The 23433-nt window shown below is 56.8% G+C and overlaps 1 protein-coding gene across 1 annotated transcript in view; it reads left to right on the top strand.

The window, feature by feature from the left end:
• The first annotated feature begins 7260 nt into the window (after positions 1-7260).
• SLC16A2 (solute carrier family 16 member 2) overlaps positions 7261-23433 on the top strand; it is a 36875-nt gene continuing 20702 nt past the window's right edge. The window contains exon 1 of the mRNA XM_021525283.3: positions 7261-7621. Coding sequence (XP_021380958.2) covers positions 7261-7621 — 361 coding nt within the window. The remainder of the gene's footprint in view (positions 7622-23433) is intronic.

Raw genomic sequence — 23433 nt, forward strand, 5'->3', positions numbered from 1 at the left:
CTGCACTGGATCATGTTGAGTGCAAACATTTGCAGGAGCCTCACCTGCCTGGGGGTCTAACAAAATCCAAGCCTGGGAGTCCTAGAATCCCAGAATGGTTTGGGTTGGAAGTAACCTTAAACACCATCCAATCCCAACACCCCTGCCATGGCAGGGACAACTTTCACTAACCCCACCTCAAAGCTCTGCCCTTCCCAGCCCACTCCAGCCACACCAAACCCATTCCAGGCTACGTCCACGCTCCAGCCCCAGTGACCAGCAGGGATTTTTCTAGCTGGCAAAGGAGAGAGGTGAATTACTCCTTCAGGAGCTAAGACTGCAGGAAAACCACACAGCTCTGCCCGTGGCAGCTGCATGTCCATGCCAAGGATGCCAGCAGAGCCAGGGCAGGCTCCAGTGACCCCACAGCCCTTAAATCCCTGGCCATGCCCCTGCCCAGCCAGGGCAGCCAAGGGGAACTCTGGGCTGGAGGCTGGGGGTGCAGCAGAGCAGGGCACCCACAAATCAAACCTCAGATCCTGCGGGCAGTTCTGGGCCCCTCAAGAGAGACACTGAGGGGCTGGAGCATGTCCAGGGAAGGGAATGGAGCTGGGAAGGGGCTGGAGCACCAGCAGAGGCTGAGGGAACTGGGGAAGGGGCTCAGCCTGGAGTAAAGGAGGCTCAGGGGGGACTTGTGGCTCTGCACAGCTCCTGGCAGGAGGGGACAGCCAGGGGGATGGGACTCTACTCCCAGGGAACAGGGACAGGAGGAGAGGGAATGGCCCAATTTGGGCCAGGAGAGGTTTAGATTGGACATTAAAGAAAATTTCTTCACTGCAGGGGCTGTGCCCTGGCACAGCTGCCCAGAGCAGTGACAGAGTCACCGTCCCTGGGGGAATATAAAGGACGTAAAGCTGTGGCATTTGGGGACACGGGTTAATGTTGGGTTTGGCGGTGCTGGGGGAATGGATGAAGGCTTTTCCACCCTAAGCAATTCCACGATGCCGTGATTCTACGACTGCTGTAAGTGCAGTCGCTACTAGAGGGCAGAGCGAGCCGGGACAGACGCAGGTGGCCCGAGCTGTGCGGGAGCTGCGATGTGCGAAACGCGTTTGCTTCCCTTGCACTCAGGCGTGTGGGGGAAGAAAGAACTTCAGCAGCACGAGGGATAATCTGTGACACGGTTTGAGGTTTGGAGGGAGATGACTCACGCTTTGATTCCTTCACGGAGCGCTCCAGGGCGGGATTAAGCCGTGCTTGTCAGGAAGGCGCCGCATCCAGCAGCGTGGAGGCAGCGGGGAGAGCTCCTCATCCCCAGCACATCAGGCTCCCGGTGCTCCTCAGGAAGAGAAACCCGGCATGGATGAAGGGCGAGGGCACCTCAAAGGGGACAGCTGCCATCTCCTGAGCACTCACTAGGCTGGACCAAGGGGTCTGGCACAAGGCTGTGTCCCAGCCCAAAGCCCGTCTCTTCTGCAGGCAGCGGTGTAAGGGCAGCTCTGCCGTGCCCGGAGAAATTCGGGCAGCCCTGCCGTGCCCGGGGGAGCCCGGACAGCCCTGCCGTGCCCGGAGAAACTCGGGCAGCCCTGCCGTGCCCGGGGGAGCCCGGACAGCTCTGCCGTGCCCGGGGGAGCCCGGGCAGCTCTGCCGTGCCCGGAGAAACTCGGGCAGCCCTGCCGTGCCCGGGGGAGCTCGGGCAGCCCTGCAGCCCACGCCCGCTTCACTCCCGTCCCTCCTGCCAGTGTCCCCAGGGACCTTCCCCGAGCAGCGGACACTCGGCTGGAGATTTTAGATTCATCCTGGACTGCCTTGGCCAAGCTGTCCTGTTCCTGTGCTAGTGCTACCAGAGGTGTTCTCGTCTCAAGAAATGAAATAGAAATTTTTCATGAGCCAGAGCCAGAAGTGCGGCCGGTCAGGGCGAGGAGGCTAATGCTGCTCCCAGGAGAGCACAACTTGCGATATCACCAGGCAGGGATTTGGGGACTCACTTTTGGACGGGAAGGGCGAGCAGTCCTTCTGCCGTGCCCCAGGACAGAGCTGCCCCCTCCTGCCCGCAGCCCTCGGTGCCCGCAGCCCGCTCGGAGCAGCCCCGGAGCTCTCAGCGCTGCCAGGAGCAGCTCAGCACATCACACACCCTCGAAGCGCCAGGAGCAAACCCAAGAGGTGGCACAACTGCCCAGGCTTCAGCCCCTGGAGCCCCCAGACCATCTCCTGTAATCCTGGGTGCTCTCACAGCCCCGAGCCCGAGGGGCACAGACAGCTCGGGAGGGTGAGGGCAGGGGGAGGGGAGGGGGCAGACAGAGGCACCCACAGATCTGTGCACCTTCAGCACCCTCAGCCCGGGGCCAGCCTCAGCCCAGGCTCTTCCCCGCTCTGGGCACAGCACACGTGGGGCTTCACCCGAGTTTTTCTGTGTGTCAGACCAGCAGTGTCCTCTGCTCGAGCTCAGGGGCACAAAGCAGCTGCACCAAGGCTTCTCTGCTCCCCGAGCCGCTCCCCCTGGAGGTGCCTGGCCTGGCTTTGTCCTGGGCTGTGGGACAGCAGCCTGCAGAGCTCCTGGCCATGCAGCTCCCAGAGATGTTCCAGGCTTGCCATGAACCACCTTTGTGCCATGCTGGAGCTGGCCAGTGCCCCCATCCTCCAAAGTGAGAAGCTGATGGGGAATTCACCCTTTCCTAAGGGAATTCATTCCATCACTGGATAAATTATGCAAATATCAGTTAATAACACTAAATTAATGAACCATAGGAAAAACATTCCCTGGGGGCACATCCACAAAGTTTTTGCCAGTGGTTCCCTGAACCCCTCAGGGTTTTGAGCAGCCTGAGGTCAGCGGTGGCTCCCACATCAGTGACACTGGGGACAAACAGGTACAGTGGGGCCCAGGGGAGCACCCAGCCCCAAACCCCACCATCCCTCCATCCACCCCAGCCAGCTCAGCAAGCCAAAGGCTGTGCAGCTGCAGTGGGATGCCAGGAGGCTGCCAAAGCTCTTCATTTTGGGTCGTGGACCCCCAGCTGGCCCAGGAGGAGGTGCTGGGTGCCGTGGCACGGCCGCACGCGCTCGCCTCCCGCGCGGGCTGCTGCGAGGGCTGAGGTAATCCTGGGTAATTCCTGACTTCCATGGAAATGCCTCCGGGCCGCGATGATTATCGCTGTAATTAGCCTCTCTGATTTTTCTTGGTGTTCTATAAAATATTAATTTACAGCTGGATCCTTGCCTCCTTTGTGTGCCGGCTCGAGCTCTTCCCATCAGCAGAGCATCTCTGGCACCTCGTGCCGAGGTCCTGTGGGGTTACGTGGCAGAGCTGGGGCGGCCGCTGGCGGCTGCGTCGTGGTTGGGGTTGGTGGGGCTGGGCAGGAACTTCCACTTCCCCACAGGAACGTGCCCTTGTAGCTCCTATTTCAAAGGAAATGTGGGAAACCGGTGAGGCACGCTCAGAAAATGCCCTCCACACCTCTGCAGCTGGATGGTTGAAGGTGAGCAGGCAGCTGTGTGGCTCCAGAAGCCCTTTAATACAACACAGATCCACCCTGTTCCTCTGTTTGGGCCAGAAACAGTGGTTTTGCTCAGCTGTATGAAAAATCAGGTAGGGCAGCAGTGTCTGAGCAGCACCATGTTCCCCACCCAGCCTGGAGCCACTGGAGTGGACACGGTGCTGTGATTTCCACTGCCAAAATGAAGCCAAGTGTGGGGTTTGGTGGCACATGGCTCCCTGAAAACCCACTGCTCACACCAGCATTTCTAAATTGTCTCATTTTTCAGCCAAGCTAAGTAGAATCTACTTCAATCTTGCCAAAAAGGTGGAAAATGCCACCTGTGATATTTTTGATTCCCAGCACTGGGAAGGTCAGGCAGAGGAAGGACATTGCAGTGTGCTGGTCCCCTCTCTGCCTTCTCCCTGGGACAAGCCTTGGGCTCCAGACTCCAGATGCATTCCAGTATCCCTGCCAGGGAGGGATAAGACTGCCCCCGAGATACTTTTTTCTCTGGGACAGTGTCTGCCAGGCCAGATGCAGCAACTGTCTTAACTACAGCTCCAGTCTAAAGAAAGGAGCATTGCTAATGACAGGAAGGGGCTGTGCCAAACATGTGAATGTCTCTGCTGAGAGCTGCTCACCACTAGAGACGTTTTCCTGGAGCTTTTGGCCCTGCAGCAGATGCTGTCAATGAGGTTTTGTCCTCAGGACAACCCTACATGTCCCTGGTGCCTTGAGAGGCTCCTGCAACAGAGGCTGGACAGAGTTAAAGGAATAAAGCAGGGATTTGTTAAAAGGCCTTCACAGGATTCACCTTGGGCAGTGCAAGAGCCCGGCTGAGGCTCCACCCAAGATGGACCCAAGTCAGGAGTTTTCACAGTTTTTAAAGTTTTGGTCCATTTCCATTTTGGGGTTAATTGTCCAATTAGAGCTCCAGGTGATGCAGTCCCAGCCTCCCAGATTGCTCTCCTCCATTCCCTGTTTTTGCACTTTTGGGCCTGAAGCTGCAGCGGTGTCCTTGGTTCTGGGGCTGGAAAAGGATTGTTTTGTCTGACTGAACTGTGAGGAGAACGTGCTAACACTTTACATGAAGTTCAGAGTTACATACTAATGCAGCACAGAGTCTGGAAAATAGGAAAGCTGAAATTTCAGGCATCGTCCCCATGTCACTAAAACCAAGCCAGGTTGCAAAGCCGCTGGGGATTTGTATTCTCTGAGGCCACGTCCTCCCCCAGCACTTCCCAAGCTGTTTGCACAGGTATTTCCATTCCTGCTCCCCTTCTGCACACGCAGGCACACACACTGAGCAGGAGCCAATCCCTCTGGCACCACAGCTGGGAGCTGAGCACACGCTGCTGGCAGCTACGCCTTGCCCGGGTGGCCGGGGGCTCGTCAGCTGTGACATGAGGTGCTCCCTGCCAGCTCTCCAGGGATGCCAAATGTGGATCTGGAGAGCCTGGAGGTGCTGCTGCCATCCACTGCATCCCTCACCAAGCTGGCAGGCTCAGGGCTTTGAGGGAAACCATGTGGCAGACACAGAAGGGGGTTTAGCATTGACTCCAACCAGGGAAGAGCAGGGTTTTCCTCAGTGTTTCTTTCATCTTGTGGTTGTGAAGCTGCAGAGCCTCTGGGTGGGATGCTCCGTGTTCTTACAGCAGAGCTGTTCCTGCCTGGATTTCCCAAATCTTCCCAAGCTGCATCTCTCTCTTCCATGAAACCTCCATCATCTCACACAGCCCAGACTTTTAACCCCAACTTTTTCAGCCCCTTCTGTGATTTTACTCCTCAGGCTCACTGGTCCAGTCCAGCCCAGTGATGCCTGGGATAAAAAATGCTCTGTCCAGGCACCGTGCAGGCAACATCCAGGAGAGATGCTGCTCCCTGGGTTTTGCGTCTGGCTCAAGGTTCAAGAAGTATTAACCTCCTGTTTCCCACTCTGTGAGAGCCTCCTGCAGCTCCAGAGGAAAGGAGTCTCCATAACACGGTGTTTTGTATGGCAAAGAGCTCTCCCACCTCTCTCATTGCTGTTTTAAATCCAGCCTTGCTTTGCTGCTGTGGAGAATTAACATTTTGGGGGGCAGCTTCCCTGTGAACCACCCGGGGTACCCCAGGTCCCTTCTCCGTCAGTTTGCAGGGGCTTAGCTTAACAAAATAAAACCAGCAGGCCAGGAACCTGAGCAGGCTTTCTGATGATGCGGAAATTAAAATTTAGCTGCTCGTTGCGTCGGCAGAGGGCAGTGGAAGATGCTGCCAAACCTCCCAAGCCTCCCCCGGCCACGCTGTGGAGATGGGGATCCGGGGAGGAGACTCCACCAGGGAGGAAGGGAAATAAAAATGCAGTTCCTCCAGCAGCGAGGCTGACCTGAGCGCGGCGTTCCCGCCGGGCAGCCCACCGGGCGGGGTGATTTGGGCTCCTCCATCGGCGCCGTGCCCGGGAGGGAAGGCGAGGCGAGGAGACCGCGCTCCCCATGGGCGCATCCCTCCGGCCCGGGTCTCGCCATCGCTCACAGCGGCTGCTCAGAGCCGGGCAGAGCCGCTGCTCCTCATCCTCTGCCCGGGAGGAAGCGGATGGCGATGGGGCTGGCAGTGATTTGCCGGCGGGAGCAGGCGGGAAGGCCGAGGAGAGGTTTTTTTCTGCCTGTAGCCGTGTCCCAGAGGGGTTCTCCAAGCCCGGCGAGCCGCAGCACGTAGACAAAAGTGTTCCCAAGCCGCAGCCCGTGGCCGAGTGCTGCTCTCCGGCTTCGGGAGAGGCAGGGAGATGGTGTGGCCCTGCCGCCGCCTCCCTGCCGCTCCGCACCCTGCCCTGTAATTAATATCCCTGGAGGTAAAGAAAGAGCAGCGGGAGGTTGGGATGTATTCTTTTACTCTGATAGGAATCTGACACTGACACAGCCATTAGGGGAAAGAAAGAATAATAACTCAGACTTGGCGTATATGAAAGCATAAATACCTTCAGCGTGTGAAAAGACAGGCTTTAATATATTGGTGGATTCGTAATTATTTATTGAAAGAAGGGAAAAAGCAGAGCTTGCTGCAAAACAAGTCAGAGGCGAGGGAACAGCTCCCAAAATCATTGGGTTTGGGTGGCCGCCGCTATCCCGCCGGGAGAAGGCAGCGTGGGGTGACCCGCGGCCCTGGGGACAGCCCCGCTGCCGGGGTGATGCCGGCGGCTTCCCCCAGCAAGAAGCCGGGCTGGTGTCACACAGACGCTCTGCGAACTTTTCGGGGTAGGGCACGCCAAAAATCCCACCGGGCTGCCCGGCGTGGGAGGAAACGCATCCCCTCGCCGGCTGTTTGCCACCTGCTCGGGCGGCTCCGGGGGCTTCGCCGCGGGGCGGAGGGAGCGGCAGCATCCCCCCGGCGGGGCACCGAGAGCCCCGCGGGATGCCCCGCGGGATGCCCCGCGGGATGCCCCGCGGCCGGGGCGCCGTGCGGGGCCGGGGGGCGGCGGCGGCTCCCCCGCGCTGGCCGCAGCCCCCCGCGCCCCGCCGGGCCCCGCGGGGGCGGCGCTGGCGGGGGCCCGCCCCGGGCCGGGCCCGCCGCAGGATGCGGCGGCGGGGGCGGCGCGGCGGCTCGGCGGGCGATGCGGGGCCGCGGCCGGGCGCGGGGCCGCCTTTGAGCGCCGCGGGGGGACGGGAGGGGGGCGCGGGCGGGCGGGCGGCCCCCGCCGCAGGTAGGGACGCGGGGGCCGAGCGGCGCGATGGAGGAGGAGGAGGAGGATGGAGGCGGCGGAGGGGAGGCGGGGAGTGAGGCTGCGGCAGGAGGGGGCGGGCGGGGGGGCCGGCCGGGGGGGGCGGCGGGCATGTGGGACCGGCTGCGGGGCAGTCGGGCGGCGGGCGGCGGCCGGAGCGCGGCCGCGATGGCGCAACGCGACGAGAAGGTGCCGGCGGCGGCGGGCGACAGCGAGCCCGGGGCCGGGGCCGGGGCCGGGGCCGGGGCCGGGGCCGGGGCCGGGGCCGGGGCCGCGGCTGAGCAGGGACAGAGCGGGGTCGCCGCGCCCTTCCAGCCCCCCGAGGGCGGCTTCGGCTGGGTGGTGGTCTTCGCCGCCGCCTGGTGCAACGGCTCCATCTTCGGCATCCACAACTCCTTCGGGATCCTCTACATGATGCTGCAGAGCGACCTGGGCGAGGGGAAGGAGGATCCGGCGCTAGAGTTTAAAACAGGTATGGGCTCCGCGGCCCCTTCCCCGGCCGGGCAGTGCGGGCGGGGAGTGCCCGAGCGGAGCGGGGATGCCCGAGCGGAACGGGGAAAGGTGAGGCGGCGCGGCCGGCGCTGCCTGCCGGAGCTGGAAGCTCCTTCTGGGCTGTGTGGAACCTCGATTGCTCCCTGCCCCCTCTATCCTCGTAGCCGTGGCTATATTTATCTCCGACAGCATCATGTGTTTCTAAGCTCCGATGTACTCAATTAAAAGTAATTCGGATGAAAAACACGCCCGTATCTTGTCCTGCCGGTGTGTCTTGGGGTAAAGCAGAGCAGCACTGGTGAATCAGCTGCTGGGTGTGAGCAGCCCCCTCTAGTTTTCTTTATTATTGTTCTCTTTCGTGAGTTTTCAAGCTTTCTATCTGTGTGCTTCGTTGGCCGGGGGTGGCTCCAGGAGAGCATCTGCCCTGCTGGGACGCTCCCTCCGAGCCGTGTCCATTCAGTGGGACGGCCGGCACAGGGCAGGGCTGGCAGCGCCACCTGCGCGGTCGCTGCGAGGGCAGCGCGGGGTCTCCAGCATCCCTGAAAAGCAAGATCCATGGACCGCACCCAGCTTTGGTAGGACCTACCCAGTTTTGGTAGGACCGACAGGCCTGGCCAGGGTGCAGACTGGGTAGGGTTAATACAGAGAACAGGGTTGTTTCTTGCTGCCACGACCCTGCTGTTGAAGTAGACTTGGCAGAGGGACACCAGCCTGCTGGCGTGGTGGTCTCAGCTGGACACCAGTGTTGGGCAGCCCAGCCTTGTCCCAGGTCCTGCTGTCCCCCCTGGAAGATCACATCCATCCCCGTGATGGACACCCATGGCCCACCTTGCTCTCATCTGCCAGGTGGAGACGAGCACTTGATACTGAGGGAATGCTGTCCTGACTCTGGCTGGGACGTGGGCAGCAGCCAGGGGTGTGCAGGGGAGAGATGAGTGCCAGGGCTGTGTAAGGACCTTCAAGCCTTGTTTTGGGGACCAGCGTTGCCCACGCTCCCTCCCTCAGCTGGCGCATGGCCGGCGAGTGCAGCGGGGAGCGCGCCAGGATGAAATTCATTACGGGATCCACCACATCTAGAATCCCAAATTAACTCCGTGATACTCTTACCAGGGAAACTATGGGACCATGTAATTACGGGTACTAACGGAGTGCCACAGCGAGCTGCGGACGTGTGGCCGGTTGTAATTAGGGTGATGGATGGGCTGGGAGTGTGTGTGTGTGTGTTGTGTGTGCGCGCATGTGATGCCCAGGAAGCTCATAGTGTAGCTCTCTGTTTCCTGCTGCATGTGATTGTATCTAGAAAGCCTAAGGCAGGGCTCTGAAGGTAAAAGCGGTAACAAAAGAAATTAAATACTGCAAGTTCGGGTGGTTTAAAGGCTTTGTGCCCAAGACAGAGGTTGTAGGAGTCAGCATCTGCCTCTTGCTCCTGCCATCTATTTATTTAAGGCTATGACCGCACAGAGGCCTCCAAAAAGAAAGGCGTGTGGGTGCGCTAGGTGAACCCAGGCTGGGTAATTAAATTGCCTGGGTGACGAATATTTGCCTTTTGGTCTGGGTGTTTAATGAAGAGGCCGCTAATAACCGAGTCGCGGCTCCAAGGCTGCGGTGCCGAGGCTCCGGCGGCGGTGGCGGATCCATCTGCGGCACCTCCGGGGCTGCAGCTGCACTGGCTGGGGCTGAGGGCAGCGGGGTGCAGCCCGGAGCCCCCCTCCAGCCCTTCCTCCCTCGCTCCCACCCCTCCCCGCTCGGCATTGCATAATTTCCCCGCGGCGCTCGTTTGCGTGCAAACATAATCAGGAAAATATCGTAGCTCCTTTCCAAGCGCTAAGTGATACGGCCTTCCTGAAAAGACCGGTGCTGTCTGTTTGTCCTCCGACGTCACTGTGAGCCCGCCAGCTGCAGGCAACAGCCGGACCCCAGGGAGCCCCTCATCCCCACGCCAACAGGGAGCAGCTTGGGAGGATGAGGATCCACTCCCTGCTCCAGCCCCAGCATCCAGCACGGCTGTGGGCATGGCTCAGCCTTTTGTCTCTGCTCTTAAACCTCCTCAGGTCTCAGGGAGGTGGGTTTCTATCAAGCAGAGGGTTTGGAGGCAAAATGGGGAGTAATGCTGTCAGCTGGTCAGGCATCCCTTTAAAAATAGGGTTCTGTTTATGCTAAAGCGGGTGCTAGTCGGCACTAAACAATAGCCGCCCCGGCTATAATTATCAAGGTTTATTTCTTGTTTGCATTGGTCACGTTTTCTTGCGTTTGATCTTGAGAAACGCAGGATCCGTGGAGTTCAGGTCTGGGGTCAGGCTTTGAAAACAAACCCTGTGGCAGCAATGCATCGAATGCATAGGCTCCTCTCTTTAAAGAAATATACTGTGCTGCCTATGTCAACAAGCACGGCGGGCTGGGGCGGGCGGGCTGCTGCGACCACCGCGTGCCCCTTCCCCGCGGGACGCCAGCGCGGGGCCTGCAAGGCAACTCTCTGAGCTTTCGGGTTTGTTTTCTTGCGGGGGGAGTGGAGGAATGCTGAGACCGGAATAAAAAAAAAATAATATACATGTGAGCACTCAGCCAGGAAAAAAAAAAAAAAAAAAAAAAAATCCAGCTTTGCTGGAGAGGTGTTGAGTGATGCTTGAGGGTGTTTGCTGGGAGATGAGTGGTGACGTTTGCCTCCGGTTGTACAAGGCTCGTTCCGGTGCTGAGGGATCCACGGAGCCGTGGCTGTCCCGGTGCTGATCCCACAGTGAGGGCTGACACTGAGCCAAGGGCCCAGCCCAGCACCTTCATCTTCCTCAGCTCCAAAAGCCCTTTTGAGTGGCAGCACAGTCCTGGTGAGCATTGACAGGGCATGAACCTTCTTTTCTCAGAGTCTGCTCTGCCACTGTTGGATGTGCCCCAAGCTTGGGAGGGGGGACAACAAGGTGGCCTTGTCCCCCACCAGGGCTGTGCCACCCAAAGGTCCCAGAGAGTGCTCCAGCTACCTGGGCAGAGCAAGGAGAGTGACATTTCTTGGTGCATCTTGTTCCTCCAAACACATCCTTTGTGCCGTACACGAGGTCTGAAAAGCCCTGGTGGGACAGCCTGCAGAGGCACACAGATTTTGTTGGTTTGGTTTTTTTTTTTAATGGTCTATTTATCTTTTTCTTCTCCCCTCCTCTGCTTTGTGTCAATATCCCAGGTATAGATTAACTCTCTTCACTTAATATTTAATGTTTTGGTGCCTGGAAATGGAACTGAAAGCATTTGGAGAGATGGCCTGAGGAGCTGGTCTGGTTTGGCTGCAGCTCCTCTGAGTGCATCTCTGTGTCCATCAGCATCCCCTGATCTGTGTGCAAAAACTTGGGGAACAGCTTCCCCCCTTTAGCCCAGCTCCAGACAGGGAGCAGAGGCTGCTGGAGCTCCCTGTGCTTAGGGAAGCTGGAAAGGTGCACGGACTTGAGTCACCAGATCCTGAGCCAGGCTGATGTCACCTTTATTCCTCAATTCCCATCCGTTTTGCTGGGGAATTTCTTTGTGCTGATTTCACATCCTTAGGACAGGTGAGCACAGCTGGAAAAGGCTGTTTTTACTCCAGCATTGTAACGAAGGCTTGGTAAGTAAGAGCAAGGGGTTTTTTTGGAGAAAACAAAGCATTCAGTGCTAGCAGTCATACAAAAGAGGGGGAGGAGAAGCCCTGCACTCCTGTCTCGGCTGAAGAAGATTCTGTGGGTGGGTGAGCGTGGCTGGAGCTTTAGGAGCTGGGAAGAGAAATCCCAAGGTGAGGGTAAATACAGAGTGCTTTGTGTTGGAAGGGACCTTAAAAATCACCACATTCACCATGGCAGGGACACCTCCCACTGTCCCAGGTTGCTCCAAGCCCCGATGTCCAACCTGGCCTTGGGCACTTACAGGGATCCAGGGCAGCCACAGCTGCTCTGGGCACCTGTGCCAGGGCCTGCCCACCCTCACAGGGAGGAATTCCTTCCCAATATCCCATCTGACCTTGCCCTCTGGCAGTGGGAAGCCATTCCCCCTTGTCCTCTCCCTGCCCAGCTCTCTTGAAGCCCCTTCAGAGCAGGGGGAGAATCTCCTCCCTCAACCTGTTGGCCACGTTGCTTTGATTGCAGGAGGTAATTCTTGGACATGATCCCAGCTAAACTGGGGTGATGGGGTCATTGTCCATGGCTGGCCTTTCGGAGGCTCCCATCTCCTGAAGGTGACACTGTGGTCGTCATCCTCTTACCCAAATCTGCAGGATTTGGAGCTTTTACTGATTACCAGGGTGCTGTGCTGATGCTGTTTCACTGCTTTATTGTCCAAGGGTGCTGTGGGCCTGAGCATTCCTGGGGCCTTTCCCATGTCCATCCGGGCTCCCAACCCTCCTCTAACCCCACGGAGGGACGCACTGACATGAACAATATTTATGTAGCCCAGATGGGAATGTAAATCCAGCAAGAAGATATTAAAGAAGATGTTTTTATTACCTTGCCCTGCAAGCTGGAGAGTACAAAGGGCAGCACAGAGCCTTCCCAGATACACTGGGGGTTTCCCATGGTGGGATGCCAACGTGCCAGCACCAGGCTCTGCCCCGGCCTCTGTTTTGGGAGCTGGAGTTTGTGACTACAGGGAAACGGGGGAGTTTCAGAGGAACTGGGGTTTTGCCTGAGCTGATTGCAAGGTGCCGTGTGAGATAAAGCAGCCTGAAAAGCAAACAAAGCCCAGTCATGTTGTTAAACCTGGTTCTTGGGGCTGTCGGGAGCGATTAAGGTTATTAGGAGGCCGGAGTGCTGTTTCTAAGGGAGGTTCTTGTTTTTCAAGACTGCAGGGGCCCTCTCAGCCAGCACATTTGCCATTTTAGTGGTTTTTAATTTACTTCTAAGTGTCCTCCACCAGGCAGCCAAGAAGATGTAAGGTTGTATTTCCTGGTGGCTATTGTCCTTGAGCAGTGGCAGCTCCTGTGGCTTATGAAGTGAGACATAGAGTTGTGCAGTTGGCTTGGAGTTTTTTGGTCCTTTTAGCTGGAACTAAATGAACAAAACCACCTCCACTCTGTGGGGTTTGGGCACAGGTTAAAATTTGAAGGTGCTGAGTTGCAAATCCATCACTGAGACAGGGCTGGGAACAGGAGGAGGATGAGGAGGAGGAGGAGGGATTGGAGGGTGAAGGGGTTAGTGCTGCAGATCACAGGGCTGGGATGGATGTGGTGGCACGAAGTGACAATGGGGAGTGATGCAGTGCAAGGCAAAGGAACAATTTCATTTCCTCTTTTGGGGAGAAATCACAAGTTTGAAAAGTCACCTTTTAATTTCCTTAAAACCCCTCAGCAGCTGGAAGCCGCCCATCAGCTGGGATGGTTCTCACCCTACACCTTAGACCAGACCTAACACATCAGGCTGGACCAAGCCCCGTGGCTGGGAGGTGCCACTGACCTCTCTGGCAGTGCCCAGGGGCTGGCTGGGCATGGCTCACGTGGGCCTTGTCACCTGCCCGTGTCCCTGGGACACCCCTCTGGCTCTCTCCCTGCTTATCCAGAGTCTTCAGACTCTGTTCCCAGGGATTATCCCACGGTGAGGCAGCACTATCAATCACCCCATCCCACCAGAACCAGTCTTCCAAAAGATCTGGTGGTGTGATGGGGACCACCAGGACCGGTGGATGTGGAGCTGAATTCCCTGTAGGGCAGTTTGGGGAAGGAGGAATTGCCTGGCTTTCACCTCCCAGGGCTGATTTTGTATCCCATGGTGTGCACGGGAGAAATTCCCTGGGTGCACAAGCCAGACCCGCTCCTGGCGTGCCGACAGGGTGGTGACCCCGGTGGGACAGTGGCACTGCTGCCGTGCCTGGCAGGATTTGGCACTGTGTGGATTCAAGCCCAGAGGAGCCTTTTGCTGTTTTATCCCAGTCACTCCTGGGGACCTCAGCCAGCGTGGCACAGGCCAGCAGCAGGGTGACAGCGCGGCCAGATGAGGTGACACATGGCTGTTGGGGACATTGGTGGCAGATGCCATGGGCACTTCCAAAGCTGTGCGCCGTCTCTGGAATCACAGGAGACTCTACCCTGCCTCCACAATCAGGGAATAGTTTGGAAAAAGCATCTAAGATCACCAAATCCAACCATACTGGTGTTCTGCCCACTGCTGGCTGCTGCTGTCCGGGTGCCATATGGAATTTTCTGGCACATCACCAAAAACCTCAGTGTCTCCCACTCACTTTTTTTGGAATGATCACCCTTCAGGGGTTTCTTATGAGCAGGTCAGAGCACAGAGGAGGATGCCAGAATTTCCCAGCTGACACAGAGGCCACTCACCCACATCTTGCAGCCGGTGTTTTCCCTGAGGAATCACTCTTCCCCGAATCTCCATGGGATGTGCATCCCATGGCATCACCACGGCAATGGGCCAAGAAGACTGGACACCAGCGCAGCACGTATGCAGATAGGCTGCTGCACCCAGCACAGCAGGGATTTGTTGGGTTTTCCCTTGCTCTCCCTCGAAGGATTGATTATTCCCTATTGCCAGGGAAGGAGATGCTGCCCTTTGGCACTCAGCCCCGCGGATGAAGGGCTGGTGGAGAGTTGTGTGCCAGGCTGGGTTCTCCGCGGCCCTTTCGGCGGCGCATCCAGCCCGAGACAGCTGGGGCGGTTGCAAAACGCCCATGACGTGTGCTGGGAATTGCTGCAACACGCTCGCAGGCGAGAGCCATTCCAGCCTCTCCCCGGCACCTCGCACAACAGGTCCTGCCAGCCGCGGGGCCGGCGCTGCCCGCACGCCCGGCCCGCCCGGGGCTCCCTGCGCTGCCCCGGCCTCCCCCGTGCGCCCCGCGGGCAGGGTGGCACAGCCCTGCATTCCACCCGCACGTTTGCGGGGTTTTCCTCCCGCCCTTACCCTTTTAGTTGCAGATCCCTCAAAAATTACCCGATGCACGAGCTTGCCCCGTGTGCCCAGCACATCCTTCAAGAGCTGGAGCGGGATGAAACACGGGGAAAACCCCTTGGGAAGAGCTGCTGGGTTACAGCCCTGAGTTGTTCTGCTGGAACTCATCTTGGGCATCCTTGGCAGCTGTGCCATGCCATGCCATGCCACGCCACGCTGGCCTCTGTGCAAGGAGCAGCCCAGCATGCTGTGAGCAGCCTCCCAGCCCCGTGTGGGATCACCAAGAGGACGCTGTGGCAGGAGGGCAGCCCCAGCACCCCCTTGCACGCCGCAGGGGAGCTGCCCCTCGGGGCTAACCCGTACCTCCATCCCTGCACCCTGCAGGGCGCGGGCAGAGGAGCACTGCACCCCACGGCTGCAACGGGAGCTCCCTGTGCAGCAGCCCAGAGCCAGGTGGGGAGGCTGTTCTGGGGTCACTGCTTGGTTTTGGGACAATCTGGGCTGCAAAACCTCACCCTGGAGGAGACAAGCTCACCAAGCCCTGCTGCTCCGCATCTTTGGGATTTTTTGGCTCTGAGTTTGGATTTGGCAGTTCGTGATGGGTTTGCTTGCTTTGCCGAGGCTGGGTTGGACGGGGCTTTGAGCGAGCTGGTCCAGTGAAGGTGTCCCTGCCCATGGCACTGGGGTTGGACCTGGATCTTTGCAGTGCCTTCCAACCCAAGCCATTCCAGGATTCCTCTCCGGGGGGGCAGCCCCGCGTGCTCTGGAGCGGCTCGGGCGCTCTCTGCATGGGCTGACTTGTTGGGCTTGGCCCCGGGCAAACACCAGGGCCCTTCTCGAGGAGGAGAAACAGCCCTACCACAGTGCCTGCAGCCAAGGAACCCGCTCTGAGCAGCACCCACCACCCATCCCAGGGACCAGCTGAGCTGGGGACCCAGGGCACGTGGCCACCCTGCCCAGTGACATCCCCAAAGGCCCTTTTCTTGGTCATGTCACACCAGGCACCAAAACAAAGCTTTTGTTTCAAGATCTTGGCCTTAATTTGTCCACTAGCAGATCCCAGGTGTAAAAAGGGAGGCAAAATCCTTCCCTCTTGGGGGGATGTGGGTGTTTGCCAGGGAGCCACAGGGGGTTTTTGTGCAGAACCCATTCAAAGCAGGGGGAGCTCAGCAAGGTGGGAATAAACCTGGAGTCCAGCGAGGTGGGAATCACATCTAATGGCAGCTCCTTCAGTGAGGATTGTGCTTCCCATGCTCCGTCTGATTCGAATCCGATGGAAAAGTATCATCTGTGATTAAAGATTGACGGTAATTACATAATGGGTATGCACCAGATGATGCCCAGACAAGCTCCCTCCTGGGATTTCCCAACTTTTGGAGTGTTTGCAATCACCCTAAAGAGCTTCCTTCTACCAAGGGGAGGGGGGTAATTATTGATTTTACAGCAGCACCCAGCACAAGGCTCAGCAGTGGCACAGTGGTCACCAGAGCCAGGCTGTGGCCACCCTGCCTGCCCTGATAGCTCTGGGGCACAGTCAGGCACAAGAATTGCATCCCACCAGCCTTGCAATGGCAATAAAAGTATAATACAATAAAAGATAACAAAAAAATAAGGGAGTAAAGCTGCTTGTTGGGTCTGCTGGCAAGGCGAGCAGAGCAGTTGCAGCCGTGTGCTTTGCGCTGTGACTGGTGACGAAAAGGCAACGTCAGGATGTTCTTGATGGTGGGCCAGCTATTAATCCATGTATTTTAGCGAAGCCCAATTTTCTTTCTTAAGATTTGTGGGAGTGGGGACAGCTGGGGGTGTGGGGAGCTTGTCTGGGATTAAACCTGCCTGAGAGCCAAGCACGCCAAGCTCGCGAGCCCGGGGAGAGCTTAATTAAAGTCAACGGAGAAGCGTTTCCAAGAAAATAATACGGGGTTTTTAAACGGGATATTTTCGTTCTGGGCCCAGAACGTCTCCTTTTCCCTCCTCGGTGTCAGCTTTAATAAAACAAAATGAGATCTCCAAGAAAAACAAATTGGAGCTCTTAAAAGGCGCTGCGGAGATAAAAATCAGCAACAGTGTTGCTGGTAACACCTTGGGTTATTAAAAGGGAAAGAATGCTAACGATGCAAATCGCCCGGGCCTTTCTTGTGGTTGCTCCCCGGCGGGAGCCTGCCCACCCTGTCAGGGGGGCACGGTGCCCCTCTCCACGGCCCCTGAGGGGCACGGAGCCTTTGCCCTTCACTGGCCAGGGGGTCGGGGCACTTTTGGGAGATGCTCACCCAGGGAGGATTTTGGAGTTTTCTTTCCCGAGGTTCTGGTGGCAGCTCCCGGGGTCAGGATCGATGTTGAGGGCAAATAGGAAAAAGCTTGGAAGAATGGTAAGGATTAGGTTTCCGGGGACACCAGACTTTAAAGCAGCTGAAATCAGGGCTGGTGCTGTTGGGAAGATGCCACAGCCTGTCAGAGCTCCTTTAGAGGCCATGAACGTGTGAATGGAAATCTCAAGTTGGGCTTTTTATGGCCCGAGAGCAGCTGGGTGTGGCTTTGCTCCTTATGCCATGGCATCCGGCTGGAAAATTGGGGTCACTTCCTCTGAATCCAGTGCCCCAGTCCCACTGGTACAGCTGGAGCCACACTGGAGGGCTGCTCTCACTGCCCTGGCCCTGCCAGGCTGTCCCAGCTGCCTGGCCTGGTGCTGCTCCCCAGGATGCTGGAGCAGGGCTGTGGGAAGGGCTGGGGGAGTCGCTGGGGGTGTGGGTTTGGTCCCTCCACCATCTGCTTCTGCCTTCCCACAGCCAGAGCGGACTCAGAGCTGCTCCTTCTGTTTCCTGTGCTCCCACCCTGGCTGGGGGCTGGGCACGGCACGGGGCAGTGCCTGGGCACAGGGCTGATGCTGCTGCCCTGTTCACAGGGGGGAAGCTGCTGTAGGGTCCCGTCTGCCCATCTGTCCACCAAGCAGGAGAATCCTTTCAGACAGGGTGGCTTTAAAATGCCCAGGGTGATGAATTTGAGGCCAGCTCCTGCTTTGCTGCTGTGCCCAGCAGCATCAGATAAGGCAATTACAGCTTTATCACTTAATTGCAGAGTATAATAATAGGAGTGGTATCAGGGTAGGCCGTTGCCAAGGAGGGAATATCGGCACTGTTTGCTTTCATTTTTTTTTTTTCAATATAAACCCGTTGGAGCCTCAGCACTGCTGGAGGTTTGAGATCTTTGTGAGGCTCCTCCTGCCTGTTCTCCACCTTTCCCCTACCCAGGGGGAAATTCAGCATTAAATAGAAGCTGTGCTGACTGTCCTGATGCCAGGGAAGCTTCAGAATCGGTGAGAACCCAGCCTGGGAGAGGAAGGGGTGAGGACTGACAGGGCTGTTGTCAACAGCTTTGTGAACAGCTTTTCCCTTGCACCTTGGGAATGAGATTTCCAGCCCTTGCAGGTTTTTCCTGTCCTGTTCAGCAGGTGTGGGGTGCACGCTCACGGCTGCATGAGCCCATGGGGCTGATTCTGGGGGTCCGGGTGCCCCTGGGAGGAACAGCTGGGGATGAATCCTAATGAATCCCTTTGCACCAGTGTCACATGCAAAATGCTCCATCACTGCCCTGGAACCCAGATGGGAAAATGAAAATTTTATATTTGGCAACTGTTCCGCAGCCTGTTGGGGTGGTGTGGGAGAGGTGAGAGACGCTGGCTGTGATATGCAGAGCTCTGCTTGTCTCTGACTCACGTGGTCCCATTTTCCACTCCCTGTGGAACCATCAAGCAGGCTGAGCCCTCCCAGTGTCAGGATTTGAGGTATTTCCCCACCCAAACTGGCCTGGCTGGTGCTTTTCTGCCTTAAAAATGGGGATTTTCAAGACCCAGGGTGGGTTTCTCCCCAAGAATTGAAGTTTGCCTTGCTTGTCCTGATGCCTGCAGGGTCAGGTGTTAAAAACTCAGGTGAGCTGGGGGCAAGGGATGGTGTGACAGGCTTTTGACTGGGAGAGCTGAAATTCCCTTGGGATCTGCATTTTAGGAGAGGACCTTTATTAAGGGAGATTCGTATAAAATCCAATGTGTTGCCCAAAGCTAAGAAATCATGGCAGATGTTTTTAAAGCTGATAAACTCTGCCCTGCTTCAGTTCATCAACCAAAGCGTGAACCGAAGAGCCTGGAGAGGAGGCACTTCAGGTCCTGCTCTGACCCCTGTGCCTGGCTGTTAACTCCTGCTGGCCCATCCTAATCTCCATCTGGAGATAAGATTAGCCCCAGACTGGTCTTCAGAGCTCATTTGCTTCCCTTGGGACAGCATCCTCCCAACCCCAGGGTTCCCAGCCCCACCATCTGCAGCCTCCCCCGCCACAGTTTGTGTTCCACTGACCTCATAAACAAAAATGACGCAAAACAAAACCCCACAGAAAACAATTTTTACAGCAGGCAGAGTTTTCCTACTCCACAAAGGCGGTTGTTTAGATTTTTATTGCCGGATGAAGAAGGACGGAGATAAAAAACAACCCTAAAAGCTGTTGGGAAGATGATGCAAGGCAGAGCAGCGTGGAAAGCGATGGCTCTGAAGGCTTTAATGCTTCCTCTGCTTCCGAATCAGGAATCAGCAAAATGCCAGACACTGCCGGCTGATCCCAGCCCCTGGCCATGCGCCGACACTTTCTGCAGGAGATAACTCCTGCTTTATTGTGGGAGTCCAGAGCTTCCCTCTGGCTGCCCTGGCAGGTCTGGGACCCTGGCAGGGGTCAGGAACCCCCTGGACAGAGCCCCCAGAGACACTGGCTGTGATCTCTGTCCATGGAAAAGAGTTTTCAATCTTACAGGATCAATTACAAGCTCTGAGTGTTTGATATCAGTAATAATTAAGTGTGGCACAGGTGCAAAAGTGAAATTTTAGGATTCTAGATTAGGGGTCCAAAGGGAACAAGATGGAGGAAATTGGGTGTGCCTTGTCCTTTTTCTTCTTCTTCATGCCCTCCATGTCTCACTGTGGTGTTGGCATTTTTCTGTTGGTTCAGGCTGGGGACACACTGTCCAACGTAGGTGACAGATATTGGCACGTTCTTGTAAATGCAGCCCAGGGAGTTTCTGGTATTTAATGTTTGTCACATCCCACTGAGGGCAGAGCCCCACACGCTGCCCTGCAGGACAGAGCTGGGCAGGGCAGCAGAACATGTGAGAGATAAACAGAATAAACAACCTGGAAACCAGCACAGACCAATTATGGCTTCTTCTTTGGCAGCGGGGCTGAAAGACAGAGACTTTCTACAATCTGGGGATCATCAATACCTCAGATTCTGACACTTTATCACCCACCTGCTCCAGGCCAGAGCTTGCCCTGAGCGCTGGAGCTGGGAGGGTGATGAAGAACCAAGCAGGCAGGATGTGGGGCTGCTGTGGAAGCAGCAGGTTGTTGGCCGGGTTCCCCATTAGTCAGGGTGACGAGTCGATCTCCTTTCCCAATTTTCTTATGAATGAATCGGTTTTGGCTGGGCCCGATGGTCAGACTGGTTCAACGAGAAGCAGCTGGGATCAGCAGAGAGAAAAACGAGCCTGTGCCTGGCTCTGCAAAGCCCCTGTGGTCCCGACAGGCCCGCGGCTGCCGGGCCTCGGCGCCTCCATCGCCGTCCTCCCTCCCTCCTCTGGGCCTCTTGGGCTCGTGGGCTCGCTGAAGCTTCAGGGACACTCCAGAACCAGAGGGGATGCACACGGGGTCCTGCACCCCGAGCCTTCTGCTCTCCAATGCATCACTGCTGCAGCAGGGCTGTTTTCAGAGGACGATTTCAGCTCCAGCTTGCCCGTGGTTGCTGTGGGGAGCACGGCTCAGCTGCGTGGAAAACTCTTCGACGTTTTGCCACAACTCCAGCTGGAACAGTTGGGATTTGGGATTTTGGGGCAGGGGCACAGGGGCAGCGGTGATGTGTGGCTGCTTCTGCTCAGCCCTGCTGTGAGGATTTGCCATGGTGTCACTGCTCTTCCCTTTATTGCTGGCACCCAGCACCCCTGTCCTGCTCTACCTGTCCATAGTGGCACCCCACAGGTGTGTGCCAGCTCCCCTGGGCAGGGACTGCCCCGTGCCAGGGTCACTGCAGGGGCTGAGGAGGGTGGTGGTGCCTCAGGAGCTGTCACAGAGCCGGGTGGGTTGGTGTCCTCTGGCACATCCCCATGGATCCGTGCTGGGGAGAGCAGAGGGGTTGGACCCATCCCACGCCTGGGGCTGCCTCTGGCCCCTCACATCCCTCCACACCCCAAAATCCTGGCAGGCTCAGCTCCACGCTGTTGAGTCCTCTCAGCGCCCTTTTCCCTTTGTCCCTGAGCATGGATGGGTGAACGGGGAGCTCAGGCAGCTGAAAACAAGACTGGGAGCTGTGGGGTGTGCTCCCTACAGCAATCCCACCCTTGGCACCTGTAGGACAGGATGAGTTTTGTAGGGACAAGGGTAGTTTTGTAGAGACAGGGGTAGTTTTTTAGGGACAGGGTAGTTTTGTAAGGACAGGGTAATTTTGTAGGGATAGGGTAATTTTGTAGGGACAGGTAGTTTTGTAGGGACGGGGTAGATTTTTAGGGACGGGTAATTTTGTAGGGACAGGGGTAATTTTGTAGGGATAGGGTAATTTTGTAGGGACGGGTAGTTTTGTAGGGACAGGGGTAGTTTTGTAGGGATGGGTAATTTTGTAGGGACAGGGATGGTTTTGTAGGGACAGGGGTAATTTTTTAGGGACAGGGGTAATTTTGTAGGGACAGGGTAGTTTTGTAAGGACAGGGTAGTTTTGATTCCCACCCCCACCCCAAAAAGCCGTATTTCCATGGGAGGAAGAGGAGGCTTCCTGGCCACCAAGATGGGATGTAAGGCTTTGAACCCTGACTGGCAGGACCAAACCTCACCCGGTAAGTGACAGAAGCCTTCATTAACCTGCCCTGTTGTTTATTTCCATTTCAAAGCCCTTGATGCAGCAAAAAGCGAAGGCTTTTCCCCAGGAAAGCACATTAATGTTTCACCTGCCTTCAGAGCCCTTTGCCAGCGGGGCACTTGGAGTGGTCGGGGCTGTCCCCAGTTCCCCCCGGTCTCGTTAAACATTGTGTGGCTCCAAGGGAGCTCTGCCTGTGGCTGTCGTGTGGGCTCAAGCCCTCGGGGGCCTGGATTTTAATTTGTATGCAGATGTGAGTGTATATGCAGATGTGAGTGTGTGCAGAGATGCACACAGGCGTATTTACGGGTGTGGATGGCGGAGCTGCAGGGCTGGGGGGGTTCCCGGGATGGGGATGGGGAGCAGGGGGCTCATCCTGCTGCAGCCCCACAGGGCAGGGCTGGCCCTTCCCCGGAGCCTCCCGCTGTCTGAAAAACTTTCAAATGAGAGCAGGTCAGCCAAAAGTGACAGCCCGTTGGCAAAGGGGTGCGACCCGCTTCTTGCTGGGCTAAAAAAAATGTAATTAGATAAAATACTGCTGGTTTTCACTTTCCTTTAGTGGTCGGATTTGCTTAATGACAGCCTGGTGTATTTTTCTGAGATATCCAGTTGTTTTCAAATGTTGTCTTTAATGTAAGGAAGCTCCAAGAGATTAAAATCACATGGATATTTTACCCTTCTCTTGCCCTCTGGGTGTCTGGTTCAATGATGATTCCCAAGTGTTGTGATCTTTTTCCTGGTCCGTAGGCTCCAGGAGCGCTATCTAAAGGTGCTGCTCTGTGCTACAGACCCGGGGCAAACTCTCCAGCACTGGGGCAAGAAATAATTTCCTGACGGCCATCAGGAGAAGAGCCCAGATGTTCCACCACAGAGCTGTTTTGTCCCACAGACACTGTGTCAGCCCAGGATGACTCTGTGCCTGTCCCAGGGCTCTGCTCAGCCTGCTTAAAAACGGCTTTTCTTCATTTATTTTGATTGTTAATGATATTCTCTCAGTGGAGGAGTCTCTCCAGTGTGGTCAGTCATCACCTCGTGTCCCTCACCCCAGCCCTTGGGAGGGGTGGAGCTGAGACTGAGCCCTGGGACAATCTGGAGAAGACACCAGTGTGGGGGAGAGCTGAGGTGGAAGAGGCCATGGAGGGAGGTGTTACCTCCTTTGTGAGTGAACCTCGGGGGAAAAACAACTTAAAAGCCACCTGGCACAGCCTGGGGAGGGGCCTCCCCTCAGAGAGCACTCGGAGCAGCCACCACGATTTTCCCTTTCATATTTCCAGCCCCATGCATCGTTGGGTATGGGGCAGACTTTTTCTTCAGGGAAATTTGGGCTGTGTTGGGTGGAAGGGAATAAGTACCAAAACTGAAATATTTTGGTAATGTTGGGGTGGGTGGCTCTGCCTGGCTGCCACAGGGGAGGAATCCCAGCCCTCTCCATTTCAGGGTTTGTGCTCCAGTGGGGCTGAGGCTGAAGTTGCCACGGTGTTTTTTCCTCTGGAGCTCGGAGGGCTCTGGGGGGGCGGCTGTGGGTGGGGGTGGCTCTGGAGATGATGCTGCAGGGCAGAGCCAGCAGTGCCCATGGAGAGTGTGGTTGGCACAGGGAAAAACACAGGGATGCTTTCTTCCAACCTCACTCATCCTGGGAATGCCCCAGCTTTGGCTGATGGGTGTTTGGGAGGTTTGGCTCTTCCCACACCATCCCCATCCTCATCCCCATCCCTACCTCATAGGACAATACAATCATGGAATAGCCCAAGTTAGAAGGGACCCTCAAGGATCATCCAGTCCAGCCTCTGGCCCTGCACAGACCCCCCAGCAATCCCACCCTGGCCATCCCTGGTGCCCTGGTGCCACCTGGACTGGTGTCCAAACACTCCTGGAGCTCTGGCAGCCTCGGGCATTCCATTCCTTGGGCAGTGCCCAGCACCCTCTGGGGGAAGAACCTTTCCTGATCTCCAGCCTAAACCTGCCCTGACACAATTTCATGTCATGTCCATCCCCATCCAGCACACAATGGGAAAGCATTGGGCTGACTGAGAGATGTGGAGGAGAGAAGGGAGAATAAGCAGTGCTGAAACCT

This window comes from Lonchura striata, chromosome 14 (assembly GCF_046129695.1).
Source record: "Lonchura striata isolate bLonStr1 chromosome 14, bLonStr1.mat, whole genome shotgun sequence".
Taxonomy (NCBI): domain Eukaryota; kingdom Metazoa; phylum Chordata; class Aves; order Passeriformes; family Estrildidae; genus Lonchura; species Lonchura striata.